The sequence below is a fragment of the Parambassis ranga genome, chromosome 3, assembly GCF_900634625.1.
Source record: "Parambassis ranga chromosome 3, fParRan2.1, whole genome shotgun sequence".
NCBI classification, from domain to species: domain Eukaryota; kingdom Metazoa; phylum Chordata; class Actinopteri; family Ambassidae; genus Parambassis; species Parambassis ranga.
Genome location: NC_041024.1, coordinates 13,919,727 through 13,936,677, shown reverse-complemented (window position 1 = coordinate 13,936,677; position 16,951 = coordinate 13,919,727). Strand labels below are relative to the sequence as shown.

At 38.4% G+C, this 16,951-nt stretch overlaps 1 protein-coding gene across 1 annotated transcript in view; it reads right to left on the bottom strand.

The window, feature by feature from the left end:
* Positions 1 to 274: 274 nt before the first annotated feature.
* Positions 275 to 16,951, bottom strand: part of LOC114433624 (CUB and sushi domain-containing protein 1-like) — a 219,612-nt gene continuing 202,935 nt past the window's right edge. Inside the window, exons 62-74 of the mRNA XM_028402269.1 lie at positions 16,345 to 16,530; positions 11,297 to 11,470; positions 11,136 to 11,202; positions 10,601 to 10,707; positions 9,716 to 9,789; positions 8,967 to 9,078; positions 8,211 to 8,390; positions 7,675 to 7,737; positions 6,885 to 7,046; positions 5,654 to 5,766; positions 4,101 to 4,218; positions 3,802 to 3,904; positions 275 to 434 (exon numbers count right to left, since the gene is read on the bottom strand). Coding sequence (XP_028258070.1) covers positions 275 to 434; positions 3,802 to 3,904; positions 4,101 to 4,218; positions 5,654 to 5,766; positions 6,885 to 7,046; positions 7,675 to 7,737; positions 8,211 to 8,390; positions 8,967 to 9,078; positions 9,716 to 9,789; positions 10,601 to 10,707; positions 11,136 to 11,202; positions 11,297 to 11,470; positions 16,345 to 16,530 — 1,619 coding nt within the window. The remainder of the gene's footprint in view (positions 435 to 3,801; positions 3,905 to 4,100; positions 4,219 to 5,653; positions 5,767 to 6,884; positions 7,047 to 7,674; positions 7,738 to 8,210; positions 8,391 to 8,966; positions 9,079 to 9,715; positions 9,790 to 10,600; positions 10,708 to 11,135; positions 11,203 to 11,296; positions 11,471 to 16,344; positions 16,531 to 16,951) is intronic.

The window sequence follows — 16,951 nt, the reverse complement described above, 5'->3', positions numbered from 1 at the left end:
CTAAAATCTCTAACTTAATGTTATTTAATAACATCCATGTCTGCTTCCTTCTTTCTCTTTCAGACTAGGTGTGGATGGTGCCATTATTCAAGTAGGAGATGGAGCAGAGCTTTACTGTGCAGATTATGCCGACAGAGGACCTGCATACTACACATCGACTGCTCATGGTGATGAGTCTGAATCCTAAGTTTGTTCTTTCCTAGTTGTTTGGTCAAACCGCACTGCACACACTGAGGTTGGACTGAACCACCGTGTTGCCTGCATTTTTGCTGGACTATACCACAGTGCAGACTGTATTAAGTGTGGTATCAAATCGAACTGCCTTTGCCTCAGTGGGCTTCATGTTAGTGTCATACATTGGATTTTCAAATGATGCCTGGCCATTAGAGCTCTCATGACCGACATAGCCGTTGTACTGGACTTTTGGACGTGTCCTGAAAAAGAGAAAGAGAAGAAGAAGAAATTGATGACAACTTTATTTCACAAAAGACCTTGTTCAAATTTATTTTTTAAAGTCTGGGAAGCAAAAAACACACAAATGGCTGTTAAAATCAGGTCCAAACTATGTATGACGTCACATCCAGAGTGCTGAGCAGTGCTGCTACTGAACAATCATCAGCATAGTTACATTGTTATTGTCAGCTGAAAATTTGCCTGCAGTCTGAACAAAATGACCTCACAAAATGGTAATAAATGTTCCAAAAAACGCAAGCACAGGTGCTAACCAAGGACACACAGTGCAAAAAAAATGACAAGATGTACTTTTATTACATCTATCTTAAAGCTGTGCCACAGTAAAATGTCCCTTGTCTGCAGCTCAGTACATAGTCTCACAGCTCTCACTTACTATCCAACATATAAGACAGCCACACATTCACACCAAAGAGCTCAAACCAGCAGGGCATATGGCTCAGTCACAGCCTTTGTGGAATCAAACCTTAAGGCCAAGAAATACAGAATAACATCTGTGAGGTGACTGCGTCTGCCGGATTTTGGCTGTATCTGTCAGTTTTATTGGATCCTTTGTGTTCCCAACTGTTTAAAAAAGTTTAAAGAAAAATATTTCAGTGTTGGGTAATGAGACAAGTCAAGGTAAAGATTTTGACCTTTTCAGTAGACTAAAAAATAAAAAAAAACTGCATTGTAATAATTTAAATTGCATAAAATGTCCTTTTCAAACTATCATGTTTTAAAAAGCAAAGGGAGGATGTTCAAGGATTACTCAGCCGGGAACTGTCATAGTATCACAAATGAACTGAATATTAACCAAATGTCTCTCCATTGTTCTATGACAAGATTTAAAATGAAAATGTATTGAAAAACTCAGACATGTTATCCGTGCATTCCTTGTTAAGGTAAGCTATGGGTAAAATTCTACAAACTGCAGTGCAAATTATAGCAAGAGAGAAGATGTAGCATAACTGCTTCAGTGGTTCAGCTTCAACATTAGTCTGCTGCATGTAACCTGCTGTCAGCCAGCTCAAAATATGTATATTTATTATTACTCTCTATGTCTGGATGAGGACTTTTAAAAAATTACTGCAGGGGTTCAAACTGATGTACAGTGAAATATGACTACCCCCTTCTAATTTGTTTGCTTGTCGCAGATTACATTTTTGGATAATCAGGTCCTATAATCCAGTTAGATGTAATCACTTACTCCCAAACCCTGTGGAACTATTAGCAGGGAGGAGTGCTGCAGCTGAAACGCTGTTTGACTCTGACCTCATTAAGAGTGTATGAACGTGTGTGTGTGTGTGTGTGTGTGTGTGTGTGTGTGTGTGTGTGTGTGTGTGTGTGCGTGCATGCGTGCGTGCATGCACTGGTAGAAATCCAACCCTGGGGAGCCACTAAGCCTACCCTACACGATCAACCCATTACTTTACAAAACTGCACACAGCAACACACACCGCAGACCTCCCTGCAATAGTAGTAGCTTACATCCTTGCGCTAGTCGTAGCTGTAGGTGCAATAGTTTAATTTTATTGGTAGAATGAAAAATGGCACACATAATTGCTTTGACAGTATTATAGATGCTACACAGACATATGGGCCAAAGCAGGAAGAGACTGCAGCGCTCACACTCACACCTTCCTTTTAGCCTCTCATTTAATCCACTACTATACATTAATATGTGGATAAATAACTTTTATTTCTGTTAGCTTGCCATTATGTTGAGGTTAATGTTATGCTGTGGTAACCATTTGCCGTTTATTGCTTAGGAGGACTGAAGTTAGAACTAATATAAGAGAGAAGCAAAAGCTTTTAAAAACATTACATACATCACAGCAGCCAGTTTATAGTAAGTTAAATATTGTTTTTTTTCTTGATGATATCATGCTGACAAAAGGATGACAATGAGCTCAAAGACAAAATAAAATGCCCTTTTATAACTTTGAATGGTTGCTGTTTTGACACAGTAGGGCTGCACTGCTTTTAAACAATTATTCCTTTTCCTGCGTGTAAATGTCACCCCAATTATTTTTAGTTGACACAAGGTCCCCTGTTCCATTTACATCTGCACTAATAATCATTCTATTTTTTTAAATTCACCAAAATAAAATGTTTAATTCAGTTTTGAAAATTAGAATGACATTTTTGGTTAATTGTGCAGCCTTACTAAACAGCAAGAAAAGTCTCAAAATTAAAAAAAAAACAAATGATGAGAAGTTTGACGGAGGATGTGGCGGCGGGCGGAGGTCTGGTTGCTGTTTGAACCAGATGGATGACGGGTGCCAGTCTTACCTGCCGCCAGGCCCCCAGGTGTCTTTTGGTCTCTCATTGTCATCTGTGTCAGCAGACAATGCCCTGCATACAACCATCAGCTTTAATATACATCAACTAGCATTGCATACTGCTAACTGGCAATCAGGCTGCGTAACACATCACTAAATAGTGTGCTGGTAGTACAGCATGCTAATTATACTGTTGATATCTCTGTATTTTGCACCACCCTGTACACAGCAGTTATAATCTTAGCTTTCTCAGGATTACCATGGTAACTGGTATGTCTAATAGAATCTGTATCCACAGTAACATCAACCACACCTTATAGTCCACTGAGTACAGTAGTAGTAGTCCACTGTAGCACTATGAATGGCAAGCCAACAGGTTATTATAATGACATATAATTTATCAATTATTTCCAAACTTTAAGTGAGTGAGTGAAGTTCAGTCTCACAATTTTTGAATAGACAAAAGTAATGACATTTAACACATGCTATAATCATGAATAATCTGGCATCTTAAGAAACTGCGTGAACTCTGTAGGAACAATAATTATCTAGGATCAATCAGATTCAGCCTAAATGAATTGTTCAGAGTTTTAAGGCTATAATACTGTTCTCTCTCCTCACCTAAGAATCAAGAACTAAACACTGATTATACAGTATTTTTAAGTAATGCATCCATGTAAAAAATGACAGAATAATTGGTTGCCAATTATTGGCTATATATAAAGATCAAAAACATCCACAACCCCTTCCAATACACTGAAGCTATCTGGACATACCTCAAGGCAAGTATTTTTAATTCATTGTACATCTAGAGGATCAAATGATCAAGATGCTGTTCATGTGTGAGTTTAATTACAAAGCTGGAACTTGGAAATTGGAACTTACATCTTGTCACTTGCTTCCCTGTAAGTAATTATTTGCTTTCATATTACTTTCAGCTCAGGCATCAACTTTGTTTTTGTTTTCTTTTTTTTAAATATCTTTCAACGATAGCAGGCAGAAGAAAAACGGCTGTTTTGTATTCTACTCTGCTAGCTGTCTGTTTGAGAATGAGGATATAGCTTACCTGTGCTTGTAGAGGTAGAAGGCAAATCCAGAGAGGATGAGAGCAAAGAAGGGAACTAAGATGGCTGCTGCCACAGAGCTGCTGTTTGTGTAAGGGTTTGATGGGTCCATTGCCATGGTTACAGGGCCTAGGGACACAGACAAATGCACACCCTTAAATTCATATGCTCCTTGTGCATGTCTAATAAAAGCTTGCTGCAGCATTATTCCTTCATTTTGCATGTCTGCTGAGACAGTTGTTACAGATGACCAGACCATTTCAATAAAAAGAGTTTTCCACAGTGTTGAGGTTTTGTAATAAGTTGGTGTGGGCTTTCTGAACAGACCTACCTTGTCTTGTCAGATGGAACTTGCCAAAATCTTTACTATGAATGTGCCCCTGGTACACAAATGTCTTCTGGTCTGATTCAGCAGTAACCTGAAATTAACAAAAGATTATATCTGTCACTGAAAATAGAGAAAGGGAATGTGTTCAGTTGTTGTTGAATTTAGAGGAGCCTCTTTACCGACTATAACACAAGCTTTTTCAGCTTTAAAGGGCTGTCTGATGAGAGTACTAGAAGATGTATGAGGCAGTTTAGGTTCTAATTTGAAAATATGTACAATGTAATGCAGACATTTAACATCAGGTTAATGTCATCCATCAAAGTAAGTCTTTTATACAATACTACACTTTTTATGCAGTAAATGTCCCTGGTGTGTCAATGATGTGATTGATCGATCACTAACTCCTCTCCTCTTCTCTACTCTCTCCAAAAAAAGTGTTTTACCCACAAATTGACAAACAACTTAATCTCCTTACTGTCAGATCATTCATTAGTAGGAGAAGATCTATAGCCCTAAGGACAACAAGATGCTATATTTTTATTTGTATTCTATTTTGTGAGGGCATTAACTTCCTGGAGTTGCAGCTGCATGCCTGGGCGAATCATGTCAACAGCAAAGCTGAGTTAAAGATTAGCTGTTCTGTGAAGCTTTCAGACACCATCCTTTTGTATCATCACTGATAAATGATCAGCGCAATGAGCAGCGCACAATGGTAGATTTTACATCTGGCATTATGTTCATGATTTGCCATGCGTACACTCACTCATTGATTTTTATATCTAAATCTCAGCAGGGAAGCAAAGGAGAGTAATTTACAAATTAAATAAATTAAGTTTAAGTTTTAATTAAGTTAGTAAATGTAAATGGGATATATGTTGCCAATTTGCTGTTGTTAGATATACTGTAAAATTACTTACACTTTGCACAGTGACATCAGGTCAGATAAGCCCTGTCACTATATAGCATGAAAACTGTGCCCTGATCTAAACATCACTGAATCTGGCAGGAATTATGTGAGGAGACGAAACTGTGAGGAGAAGAAACTGAACCAGCCTGAAACCACAGAAGACTTGTAAAAAAAAACAAGCTCAAAAATCCTTGGGACAATCTACCTGGCAGGCACCTTGAAAAACTGTGTACAGGTATACCTAGGAGAACTGATGCGATTTTTGAGGCAAAGGGTGCTCTCATCAAATATTGATATGATGATTGAAGTGGTGTCTGTGGAAGTATTCTTACTTTTAGTGACTAAAACTTTTCACAGAGTTGGAGTTTCTGGAGTATCTGCCCTATTGTGTCCACAGGACAGAAAAGATCACGCTTCCTTTATTATGACCAACATTGGTTTTTCATACTGTGAGTGAGAATTTCTTTCCCATAAAACCCAATTCAGATGTGTGGGTGTGAGGTGAGGTTATAACAATGTGAGGCCAGGCAATGAGTGAATATCACTTTCCATTCCTTTATATCCTGCTTGTAGGTTTAAAATGCTTGACACAACAAAATCAAGGGGATGTTTTTCTTACATATCCATCCATAGCCCAGTTGTCGTTTTTAAACTTGCTGTAGTAATGTTCTGTTGGCCCCTTCACCTGGTACACCTTCAACAGCAGCTGGTTTTCCTCGGACTTGTAGGTTCCTACATAGACAAAAACAAAGAACCGATGTTGAATATACAAATACTCAGAATATTGCCTGAACCTGATATGATACCAGTAACAGGAAATTAACTTCTAATTTGTGCTGGCATTTGTCATGGTGAAGAAAAAGACATTCATGCAGAGGTGCCATGGGAAGATGATGAATGGAAAGACAGACAAGCTGGCAGGCAAACAGACAGGCTGTGTGACAAACAGAGAGAAGGAGAAACCTTGACATTTTGAATTATCATTCCCTATTTCTTGTAGCAAGCATATGACACATTACTGGGGAAACAGTGACATTCACCCTTCAGCTACATGTCTTTACTTGGTTAACTGTAGTGCCAAGACAAAAACCGCTGACATTCAATATGACAATTCTTTAATGAGAGGAACATATCACACTTAATTTAATAAAATTATTTTATATGTTGCTAGTTGAAGTTGAATGTGCAGGTTTCACATGGAACTTTCTTCCAAAATATAAGCATACAATAATGGAACATAAAAAGTATATACTGTATACATCGCATTCTCTGAGACCCAACCAGGAAAGTTGTTAGGTGATCATTTGGGCCTTTTGCATTGGTGGCATGGCGTGCAGATATTCAACTTCTGGTACATAATCACCAGGTTCTCTCCTTAGTATTCTTTACAGCTCTATTTCTGCAGAATTTCAGTGTTCATGAAATGATGTGCAATATAGGGGAAAGACCCAGATTCAAAGAGTAATGCTAATAAGTGTGAATGAAAGCTGGATCTATATTAACAGGTTGTCTATTTACACCTCCAGCAGTGTGTGTTTTTTACACTGCATGTGAAGTTCTCCTTCTGGGTTGTGATCACTCATTCTACCTCAATGACAACAAAAGTGGTGCTTTACAGTAACACACAGGTACAGTTCTATATGAAACAGTGAAACAAACATACTTTCTCTGATTTTCCTGTCTGGGAACTCTTTAGCATTTGATGACTTTGATGAGTGTGTGGAGGCAATGGCTAATGTTTCAGGAATTCTCTGTAGCTAATGACATGAATTGTTGGCCTAATTTCTTTGCATCTCATTTTCTTAGTCAGAAAAGTTACTGTGGTAGATACTGAGTGTGTGTTTTTTTACCTGACAGTCTGATTGACACTCCACTGGGCTCCAATAATGTGACATTAACTCTGCTGCTGGTGACATTGAACCCAGTCACTGTAAATGTGGTGGCCTGTTTCTTTCCGAGATACTCATAGAAGCCGCTCCACTCAGAGTTGGGAGAGAAGACATCCACTGGAACTGAGGACACAGAAACAAAAAAGAGATTTAAACTATGTTCAGCTGCTGCGATTGGAGGGTTGATTTCAGTAAATGTTTGTAGCCTCTACTAGTTGTACATTATCATCATGAACAAGGTTGATGGCAGCAAAAAGCACAGGGTAAGGATTACCTTCATATGTTTACCAAGAAAAAGACCAAACGTGTCTGCCACTGGTTCTTTCATAATTGAGCAGGTCAGTCTCTGCCTGTCTGAATTACACACTTAGATATATGACTTATTTAAAGCTCAGCTGCTACTGTGTATTTGTCTTTTTCTCTGGTGCTTGTCTCCCTTTGCTGCCTCCATCTAACTGCATATATTGATTACAAAATCCTTTTACAAATTTACAAGGTATTACATGGAATTTCACCTGAGCGTCTGCACAGGATAGTTCACTGTCATGCTGTGAATGTGATACAAAGACTGGTCATCTGGACAATAATTGTAAATCAGTGATGTAATATCCATAACTAACCAAGAAACTGTGACAATCTTGTTTTTGAGGAAAGCAAAAAAAACAAGCTGTGAAGGAAGTGCTATAGCCATGTTTAATGTACATGTGTGGAGCATATATCCAGTGTATGAGTTGTTGTGTATAGAGCATACCACGTATCTTGTTCTTCTGAACATCTGACTCTCCTCTGCCTTTGGGATTGACTTTCACTCCAACTGAAACATAAGAGAATACCGTTTAGTTTGTCTGCTTCATATCAGACATTACCATGGATACTGGTTGACAGCCCATGTAAAAACAAGTAGTTATACACACTTTGCAGGGTAATTGACATTTACATTAAAACTTGCGGCTTCTTGGAATCCATAGACAAAAGGACAAAAATAAAACCAGGACAGCAGCTGGCAGCCTATTTCCTGTCTGTGTATAAGCCTGTATATTTGTTGTCATACATCACTGCATTCATAGCTATCAGATCGTCATCTTTAAGACTAGATAAGGCCATGAGTATGTGATAAAAAAAAAATCTCACCCAAGCATTCATATGCCTCAGGCTGATGTACAAGAGCACAGGAATAATATCAGGGTGATAATCTCTCTTTATCTGAAACCATACTGTCAAATTATGACATCCCTTTGGATTTTAGGGACAAGATTTTATACAAGCTGTGACTGGATCTCCGAATACCTTTGCAAAGTGGTGGTTTTCCTGACCATCTCCCATCACTTTTACATGTTCTATGCTCTGATCCTCCAGCCAGATAGAAACCGTCTTGACAGGTGTATATCAGTGTATATCCCAAGGTTGGCAGGTCCATGGATCGCACATCTACATTAGTGGGGGTCTCTGGCTGTCTGCATGAGTGGGCTGAGGGATGGAGAGGAGAAACGTGTGGTTAACACTGGTATTCATGCCTTAGAAAAAAACATTTCTCTTCATAAAAGCAAAGTCAAAATATATGCAACCACAAACTGCAAGGAGAAATGTCACAGGAGATTTTAGTTCGTGTGTCCAAATGTTTCCAGGTGGTCTCTTGCTTCATGGATGCACTTAGTATGATTTTGCAGTAAAAGGTCAAAAACTGAGGTCTTGATGGATTTCTTTATTCAGTTCACTTGGACTTAGAAATCAACTACTTGGTGGTCTAAGTCCACTATGACCACATCAAATGCCTTTTTGGTCATACGGATAAATGCATCAATGGGAAATAAAACTGCATTTAAATACCTATATAATATAATTAAAGGAAAAACTAATGACTTTTTTTAATCAAAAACTCTTCACTATTCCTTCATTTTCACTGCATCAAGTGTTCACTGCATATTCTATATGAGTCTGTGTGGATGTAAGCAGTAATTTGATAGTGGAGACACACAATAGTGCAGCATTAATTGCAGCTCATATATCATGACACATAAAATCTGCAGATAGAAATATTCTTACCAATGCACTCAGGTTGATTTCCACTCCACGTTAGGTTTTCCAGGCACGTTCTTGTTGTGGAACCAAGGATGTGGTAGTTTTTGCGGCACTTGAAGGAAATCTTACTGCCAACCTACACACAGCGTCAAAGTACAATACCAGATGAAAATAAAAATCAAAACAACTAACCTCCAATAGATATATATGTTTTAATATCATTTGTCTGTTTTCATGAACGTAATCATTTGCAATGGTCTTTGAATTATCTGAATTCCTATCTATGTGTTAAACATTTAAACTAACAATGTTACTCCTTTATCATGTGCGGAGCCTGTTTTTTTCTCTCCTGGTGGTAGTAATCCCTCCTCTCTTTGTAGATATGTCAGGGGAAATATGATATGTGGATGATATCCAATTATGTCTTCACAAATTGAAGGATTTGCATGTTTGCTCAAATTCCATTAAGGATTGGGCAGCCAGCAAGTTCTATCAACACATTTTTATCACTGCTCCAGACAGCCTGACACCACAGATGAAAGGAAATATTGTCAAAGTCAAACTTTATAAGTATGAGTCACCTTTTATCACATACTCTTTTCTCACTTGCAGGTCAAGTGTTTTGACTGATTTATGCATATAGGCATTCTTCTTCTTGGTATAGCACTGGATAACATCAAAAATGCTACTCAGTCTGATGCGGTTAGGAATTTAAAAAGTTTCCCAGAATATGAACACATAAGGTGGAACTGCTGAGATGATGCATTTCTTACCTGAAAGCCCTGGGCCATGATCGGGATACCATAGGCTGGAGTTCCTGGATCACGGCAGCTGTTGAAGGCTGGGTCTGCACACACACACACAGACATTTAGTGTTCATCAAGTATCCCAGTTTTCTGTGACAGATTGCTGTTTTTAATGACAAGTGCGTAAGAAAATTGAATAAATCTAGTAAAAAAATTAATTAATATAATAAGGGCAGATAATTGTTTTTTATATATGTGTAAAGATGTATTGAATTTTATAGGACTCAAGCTACTTATTACTTTGGTCTGTGGTACTTACAGTTCAGTATTGCAATATAAAAAACATCATAAAAGTTACATCAAATAGAGGTATACTGGTCATTCTGTGGTGTTGTGTGGTCTTTACCACAGGGCAGCTTTACACCTCGGCTATAACACTGTATTTCAGCATTTGACAAGTAATTCCAGAACAAGCTCGATGTTTTCAGAACAGCCACCACAAAAACCTCAATTTCACTTCAAAATATGGAAGGCTGCTTGACGAGATAAAATCTTCATAGAAACCCAAAAGCTGACATCAAAACCACACAACTACACACTCCATCCATAGATTAGATACTATCTTCAGCTCTAGCAGTGCAGGAATACTAATGGCAAAATGTGTATATGAGTACAGGCTCCACAATCTTGTTTACCAATAATCTGATTTCACACAATTTTATTCATGACTTGTTGATGAAATGTTTTCTTTTTCAGTAAACAAGATGTTCCTTCAAAACTTATTGGTGCAAACATTCTGCTCATGCTAAAATGTATTTAGATTTGTGTGTGAGGCAAAGTAATATTTGGAGGAGTGATGATAATGACATACCTGAATGTCCAACAAAAGTGAGCACAAAATAATCCTGTTACCTATACAAGCTGGTTGTTGCCCACTCCAAATCCCGTCAGCTTGACAGACTCTGGAGGCGGAGCCTACCAGCATGTAGGGGGCATGGCAGTAGAACCTGACCTCTGACCTGTGGGACAACAGATATTTAATTGCAAATATGCAAACACACTTTTGAGTAGTTTGTGAATACATGAAGATACACACATTTTTGATTATGAACACGTAGTGATTTTTAACCATGTTTTTATGCATTAGATTGAGTTTTTCACTGTAAAGGTAACACAATGCTCTTTGTAACACAATTAGTGAGAAGTGATCAATAAATCAGTGTTATGCACAGGGTTTGTGTAGTGCAAAAGTAAAATGTGGCAGGTTATCACATAGTCATGATACACAGCAAAGGAAACACTTAAAATGTTACATTAGCAGAAGCGCTAATAATGCAATTTAAAAAATAATTAACAAAAATAATACCACTTTAAGGTTGCACAGATTACTGTGACACGCTTTCCAAACTAAAATGCACGTAGACACAGAGCTTATCTAACCACTGACCGGTATGAAAACATATTGCCCTCTCTGAATCCTCCTCCAGGAGAACCAGGATCGCCACAGAGCACAGCTAAAAAGACACAACAATGACTGTTAGTTTCTGAAAGATAAATAGTGCATCAGTTGCGGTTTTCTGTACGGTATAAGCAGGTACTATGACTTACGCAGACACTGTGGTATGTCCCCTGTCCAAGTCCCATTCCCCTCACAGGCTAACACAGCAGGAGTGGACAACTGATAACCATGGAAGCAGCTGTAGCTAACACTCGAACCCCATGAATAGTCAGTCCCTTCCACTTTCCCATGATGTACTTGAGGGGGAGGTCTGCACTGGATCACTGAAACACACACAAACATAAAAGATCATCAGTTCAAGGAACATGTTACACTGCTACCTCTAAACCTGTGAGCTGTGTGATGAGTGTACATGTCTACAACTGAATGAAGGTGCTCTGTAACAACCAAAAGTAGTCATACAAATAACACACACACCATTCACTTGCAGTATGCTGGTGATGGTTAAGGCTGGGCTTATGATCATTTGATCTTATGTAAATACAAGTAAATCAACTGAAAAACCTTGGGCTGCCTAAGGTCAATGATGGGCTACAGGTGGAGGTGTTATGTAAAAGTAAAAACAAAGAATAGCTGAAGCCGCAGGTGGCTGTGATCACCATCACCATATTATAGCAAAAGATGACGGAGGTCACCAAATTTAAGTCAAATAACCAAAAGACAAAATCATGGTCACCATATGAACTGAGAGATTCTGGGTGATCACCTGTCAGGGAGCCAACAGCTAAGTTAAATATGATCCATAACTTCTACATCAAAAATGTCCTTTTCAAAATGCCACAGCCCACTGGAGGTTTAGTTAAAAATACTTTGTGGAAAGAGTCACCTTTGAAGTGTGGCCTTTTCTGCATTAATAATGTGACACAAGTCTTTATAGAACTTGTCGATGAAAAATCCACAATGCTGATGGATCAAGAATTTGAACCCTTGTGTTTAATAACTGGTTGATGCTCAGGTAGCTGCTCATCATGTCTGGACAAGTTGTAGCTCTTAGTCAGACAATGTCTTTTAGGTTCAAGTTATTAAAATATATTAGGCCTGAGGTGTAACTCCTTCTCCTCCTCACTTAAAACTACTGACATGTCTGACAGTAGTTTTAAGCCACAACTCCTTGCCCCTTGCTAACTACTAAACACCATTAAACTTTTGATGGCAGCATCATGGTGCCATTATTTGTTTGGCCAAATGATAAACAGAATGCATAGATATTTGTTGTTAGCTAAACCAAAACAACGTTGTTTATATTACTTAAATATGTATGTGATGCCACTGATTCACACTAACCCACTTTTTTGATGTACATAAATACATTCCAATGGATGTGATAGATTAGCCTAGATTTAACTGTATCTGTGTGTATTTTATGCACATGGATGTCTGCACATATAACTTCATTACACCCTGATAAACATCTCTGTGTGTGCATGTGCGGAACTCCCTAAGATAATGATAACCATCTGCATAGTTTCAAACATCTAATAAAGTCAGTGTAATTTTCATCTAACCAGGAGACAGATGGTTTCATGCTCCATTCACTCTGCTATGATGATATACAGTGTACACATGCACAGACAGAGAGAGACAGAGAGAGAGAGTGCAGCAGACAGACACAGACACATGCACATACAGACAACAGATCTGTATACTGAAAACAGAGTATACCACTGTAACAAATCCTGCAGATAAAACACAAAAGGACATCTTCCTTCACTGTGCTTGACAATTACTTTTTTCTGTATTCTCTCTTTTGATTCGTGGTCACTCATTTGGATGCAGAATCAAAGTGCAATTAGCAAAAAAAATGTTTTTTAACAGCAGTAGAAAAATCTTTTGTTTGTTATATTGTGGTTTCTAGGCAACTGCAGCTGCTTGCAGCGACCTAATCAGTTGACTAATTCTGGCTTTGTATGTCAACGGTGTCCTGAAGAAGCCTTGCATCTCCCAGAAGTCATCCTTACAGACTTGAAAAATAGTGTTTCATCCTCCACAATGCACTCTGCTCATGTTAGTTCCATTAAGAAAATCCACACACCTGCACACGAGCCAGCGCCAGTTTCTTTAAGCCTCTACTTCATCATTTTATTGCTGTGTGACTCAAGGAACAATAGCTGGTGGCTAGCCAGCAGCTAATGGGGATTCAGATCCTCTTTCCTCTAAAACAACTTTGTTGTTAGGGAACAAACTCCGGCTGTCTAAAAGTAGAAGAACACCTCTCTTATTGACTCCAGCGGTTAATATTACAAAGCAATATTTCTTTTGGTCTCTAATGCCCAGAGAACACTTGTGTCTGTAATAGAAGGTTTCTGATCTCCTTTATTTCTTCTTTGTGTCTTCCCTTTGTTCTGAATGGACTGGGATGGCTTCTCAGCCCAGAGGAAGAGGAGCACCTCTCATCCATCCTTCCTTACACACCTCTGCCTTTCACTTACGCCTGTGCAATATCTCACTCTTCACTCTTTCTCCATTCTCCACTCTTTCTTCCTCCCTCTCACGTCTCCTATTCATTCTTACACTCTTGTCCCCTGCCTCCTTTCTGTCTGATTTTTCCCAGTATCTCCCTCTAGCCCTTCTTCGCTTTCTCCTTGCATCCCTCTTCCTCAGGCTTTCTGTCCCACCTTGAGTCTTCTTTTATCCTCTTCCCCTGCTCTCTTGGTCTCCCTCTCACACCATTACTGCCTCAGCCTACCTCCCTTTGTCTTTTAGGCATATCTCTCTTGGCGCAATTCAGCCAGCCAACACATTTTATGGGCTTAATCCCTTTTCTCACTGTGTGTTTACAGGTTTGGGGGCAGGTATTGATTTGCCTCTCTTTGTTTCTCCCATCACTCGCTTCCTCTCTCACTTGCCTCTCTTTTGCTTTTTCCTTGTAGCACCACTGATGGCTCATCACATTCTCCCCTTTTCCCCTTTTCATTAACTTGCTTTACTCTTTTCTTTTTCCACCTCACATTTAGTTTCTTAATCTCTGCATTAGTCATTGCCTCTCTCTTTGTTCTATTCAAAATAATGGTTTCCTCCACCTACACCTCTTCATCCCTTTGATTCTTCCTCCTCATCTCTCCTCCTTTGACATAAGTCCTTTCTTCTTTCCCTCCTCTATCATTCCTCATTATTACCTTGTTTACTTTCCTTTCTAAGTCCCACTTGATGCATTTGTCAAGCCTCAGCTGACAGACTACAGCTTCGTTAATCAACATTTTTCTGTGAGCATGTGTGTGAAAAAGCTCTTCACAACACAGGAACATATGAATAAAGGAAGACAAAACAGTGGCATTGGAAAAAAACTAAAAGAGGGAGAGTGAGGAGTAAATAAGGGCAGAGAGGAAAAGACACGATAAGCACAAAACAGAAGAGGAACTCTTTTCTCCACTCTTCCTTAACACCTGCAATTTCCACTTTTCCATTTCCTGGTCCTGTCTCATTCTCCATCACCTAAAGTATCTTTTGCTCCTCTGTTTTTCCTCTTTGTATCTCTCTTCAGTTCCTTTTCAGTAGCCTCTCTGCCTGCTTTCCCAGTTTTTTCATCTCAGTTCAAAGCCTCTGCAACTGCAGGAGCCAGCAGGAGATTTTCTGTTTGTGGGAAGAGACGGCAGGGAGGATCTCAGGAAGCATTCCCTTTTACTGTTGTTCAGTATCACAGTCTAAACTCTAAATATGGGCTGTTGTAAAAGTCAGACTCATTTTATTTTAATGCATTCTTTTTTATTTCCTGCTCTGTGTTGTGTGTACAAAAACAGAAAGGGTTTCAGAGAATAAATCCTGATTTAACACTGCTATTATAAGGAGCAATGCTAATCTTCCTGTGGCTAAATCTTCCCTTTCAAATGTACTGTTAAAACCACACTTTGTTATTTAAGCACGTCAGCTCACACTGAACCACTATTTTTCTTACTTAAAAGGTCACTTGTTTTTGGGGGCTTTTCTGATGCAATTTCACAACTCTGTACCAATTGCTTACCTCACCCTTCTTTATTGTAAACCAACTTTCTGTTACATTAATACTTCCTAAGTTTTCCTCTCCAAGGTGAAATGGTGTGTTAATACAGTGCAGAATATATCAAAACTCTTGTTTATATATTCTGATTCTTTCTTTTAAAAGCAAAAGTACCTCACTTAGTCTAAAATAATCTTACACGATGAATCTATACATAAAAGAGCAGTTTCCACTCCTCTTAATATCACCTCTCACAATTTTAATTAACAATCATAAAACAGGCTCACCCTTAAATACACTTTTAAAAAAGTGATTTGTATCTATTTTGTCTACATAATTTAATAATCATTTATTCATCATCATTTATTTATTCATTTATTCATTGTTCAATAAATGTTCAAATAGAGTATAGTTATTATCTTATGTTATGATTTGAATTCTTAAATCTTCCGTTAAAAAACACATGATTCTAGACTGCAAGACTGGGACATGACGAATGGGGGGGAGGTTGTAATTACTTCCAAAGCTCTCGTTTCTGCCAAGTTCTGTTTAGAAAAGCTTCAGTTTTACACTGTGACAAAATCATGAAAACACTTGCAAGAATTCTGATTTTTGAACAAAATATTGAACTGTCATACCAGTCTCATATAAGCTGCTATAACTTAAACTATTCCTGGACTGTTTACATTATGCCAACTGCACTGTCTTGCACCATTACATCTTTTGCACTCTCATACCAGTCTCAATAAGCTGTTATAAGTTAAACCATTCCTGTTTACATTATGCCAACTGCGCTGTCTTGCACTATACATCTTTTGCACTCTTACTGCATTGTGCCTTCATTTTGTGCCTTGTATTTTGTGTGTGCCTCATTGTAGGTACATTTTTTACACTTTATATTTATCTTTAGTTTTTAGTTATATGTTATATGTTGCGGAGTGAAGAGTAACGCAATTTCGATTCTCTGTATGTCCAGCACATATAGCAGATTTGACAATAAAGCTGACTGACTGACTTTGAAAATATACTAAGAGTATAATATTGTCTGATAATAGCTGAGTTCTGAAAACAATCCAATCTATTTACAGACACTTTATTTCTCACATACTGAGCTGTGCATTCATGTCTGCAGTCAGTTTTTAGCAAACTTTCTAAAAGATAACATGCAAAATGTCAAGAGGCATTTTTTTTAAAGTGTTGTACCTTTACAGCTGGGTTTGGTTTGGTTCCAAGTTCCATCTTTAGTGCAGCGTAGGAGGCTGCGTGCCAGTCCAGGGGGTTCCATCAAGTGTCCAGGGTTACAACGGTAGGTCACTGTGTGGTTGAAGTTGAACTCACTTCCCAGATAAATCCCATTAGCTATTGGCCCTGGGTCTCCACAACTGATCACTATAAGAGGTAATAGAAGATTTAAAGTCATAAATGCAGCTCCTCCAGCATGCTTGCTTTGTAAAGCAGGGTTGCTGTTAAATCTATTTTTTTACTCTAATTATGGTTTAACTATGGTTCTACTATACCATACAAGTATAACTGTGCTTTCTAATACAGTCTAAAAAGCAGTGTCTTTACTTTTCTCTGCCTCCTACTCAACTTTCTGAGACTGCCTTAAAGCACATCTTTGTTTCATATCTTCCTCCCACATTCGCCCCCCTACCCCCAAACATCTGTCAGCCTCTGTTAAACTATAGGATGAAGTCAGAGACACCAATTTAACCTTGTTCAGTCCTGAACCTGCACAGCTCTTCTGTTCTGTGTTCTGTGTATTTACAACCACTGATGATGTTTTTCACATCTGTAATGAAGCTTGCTC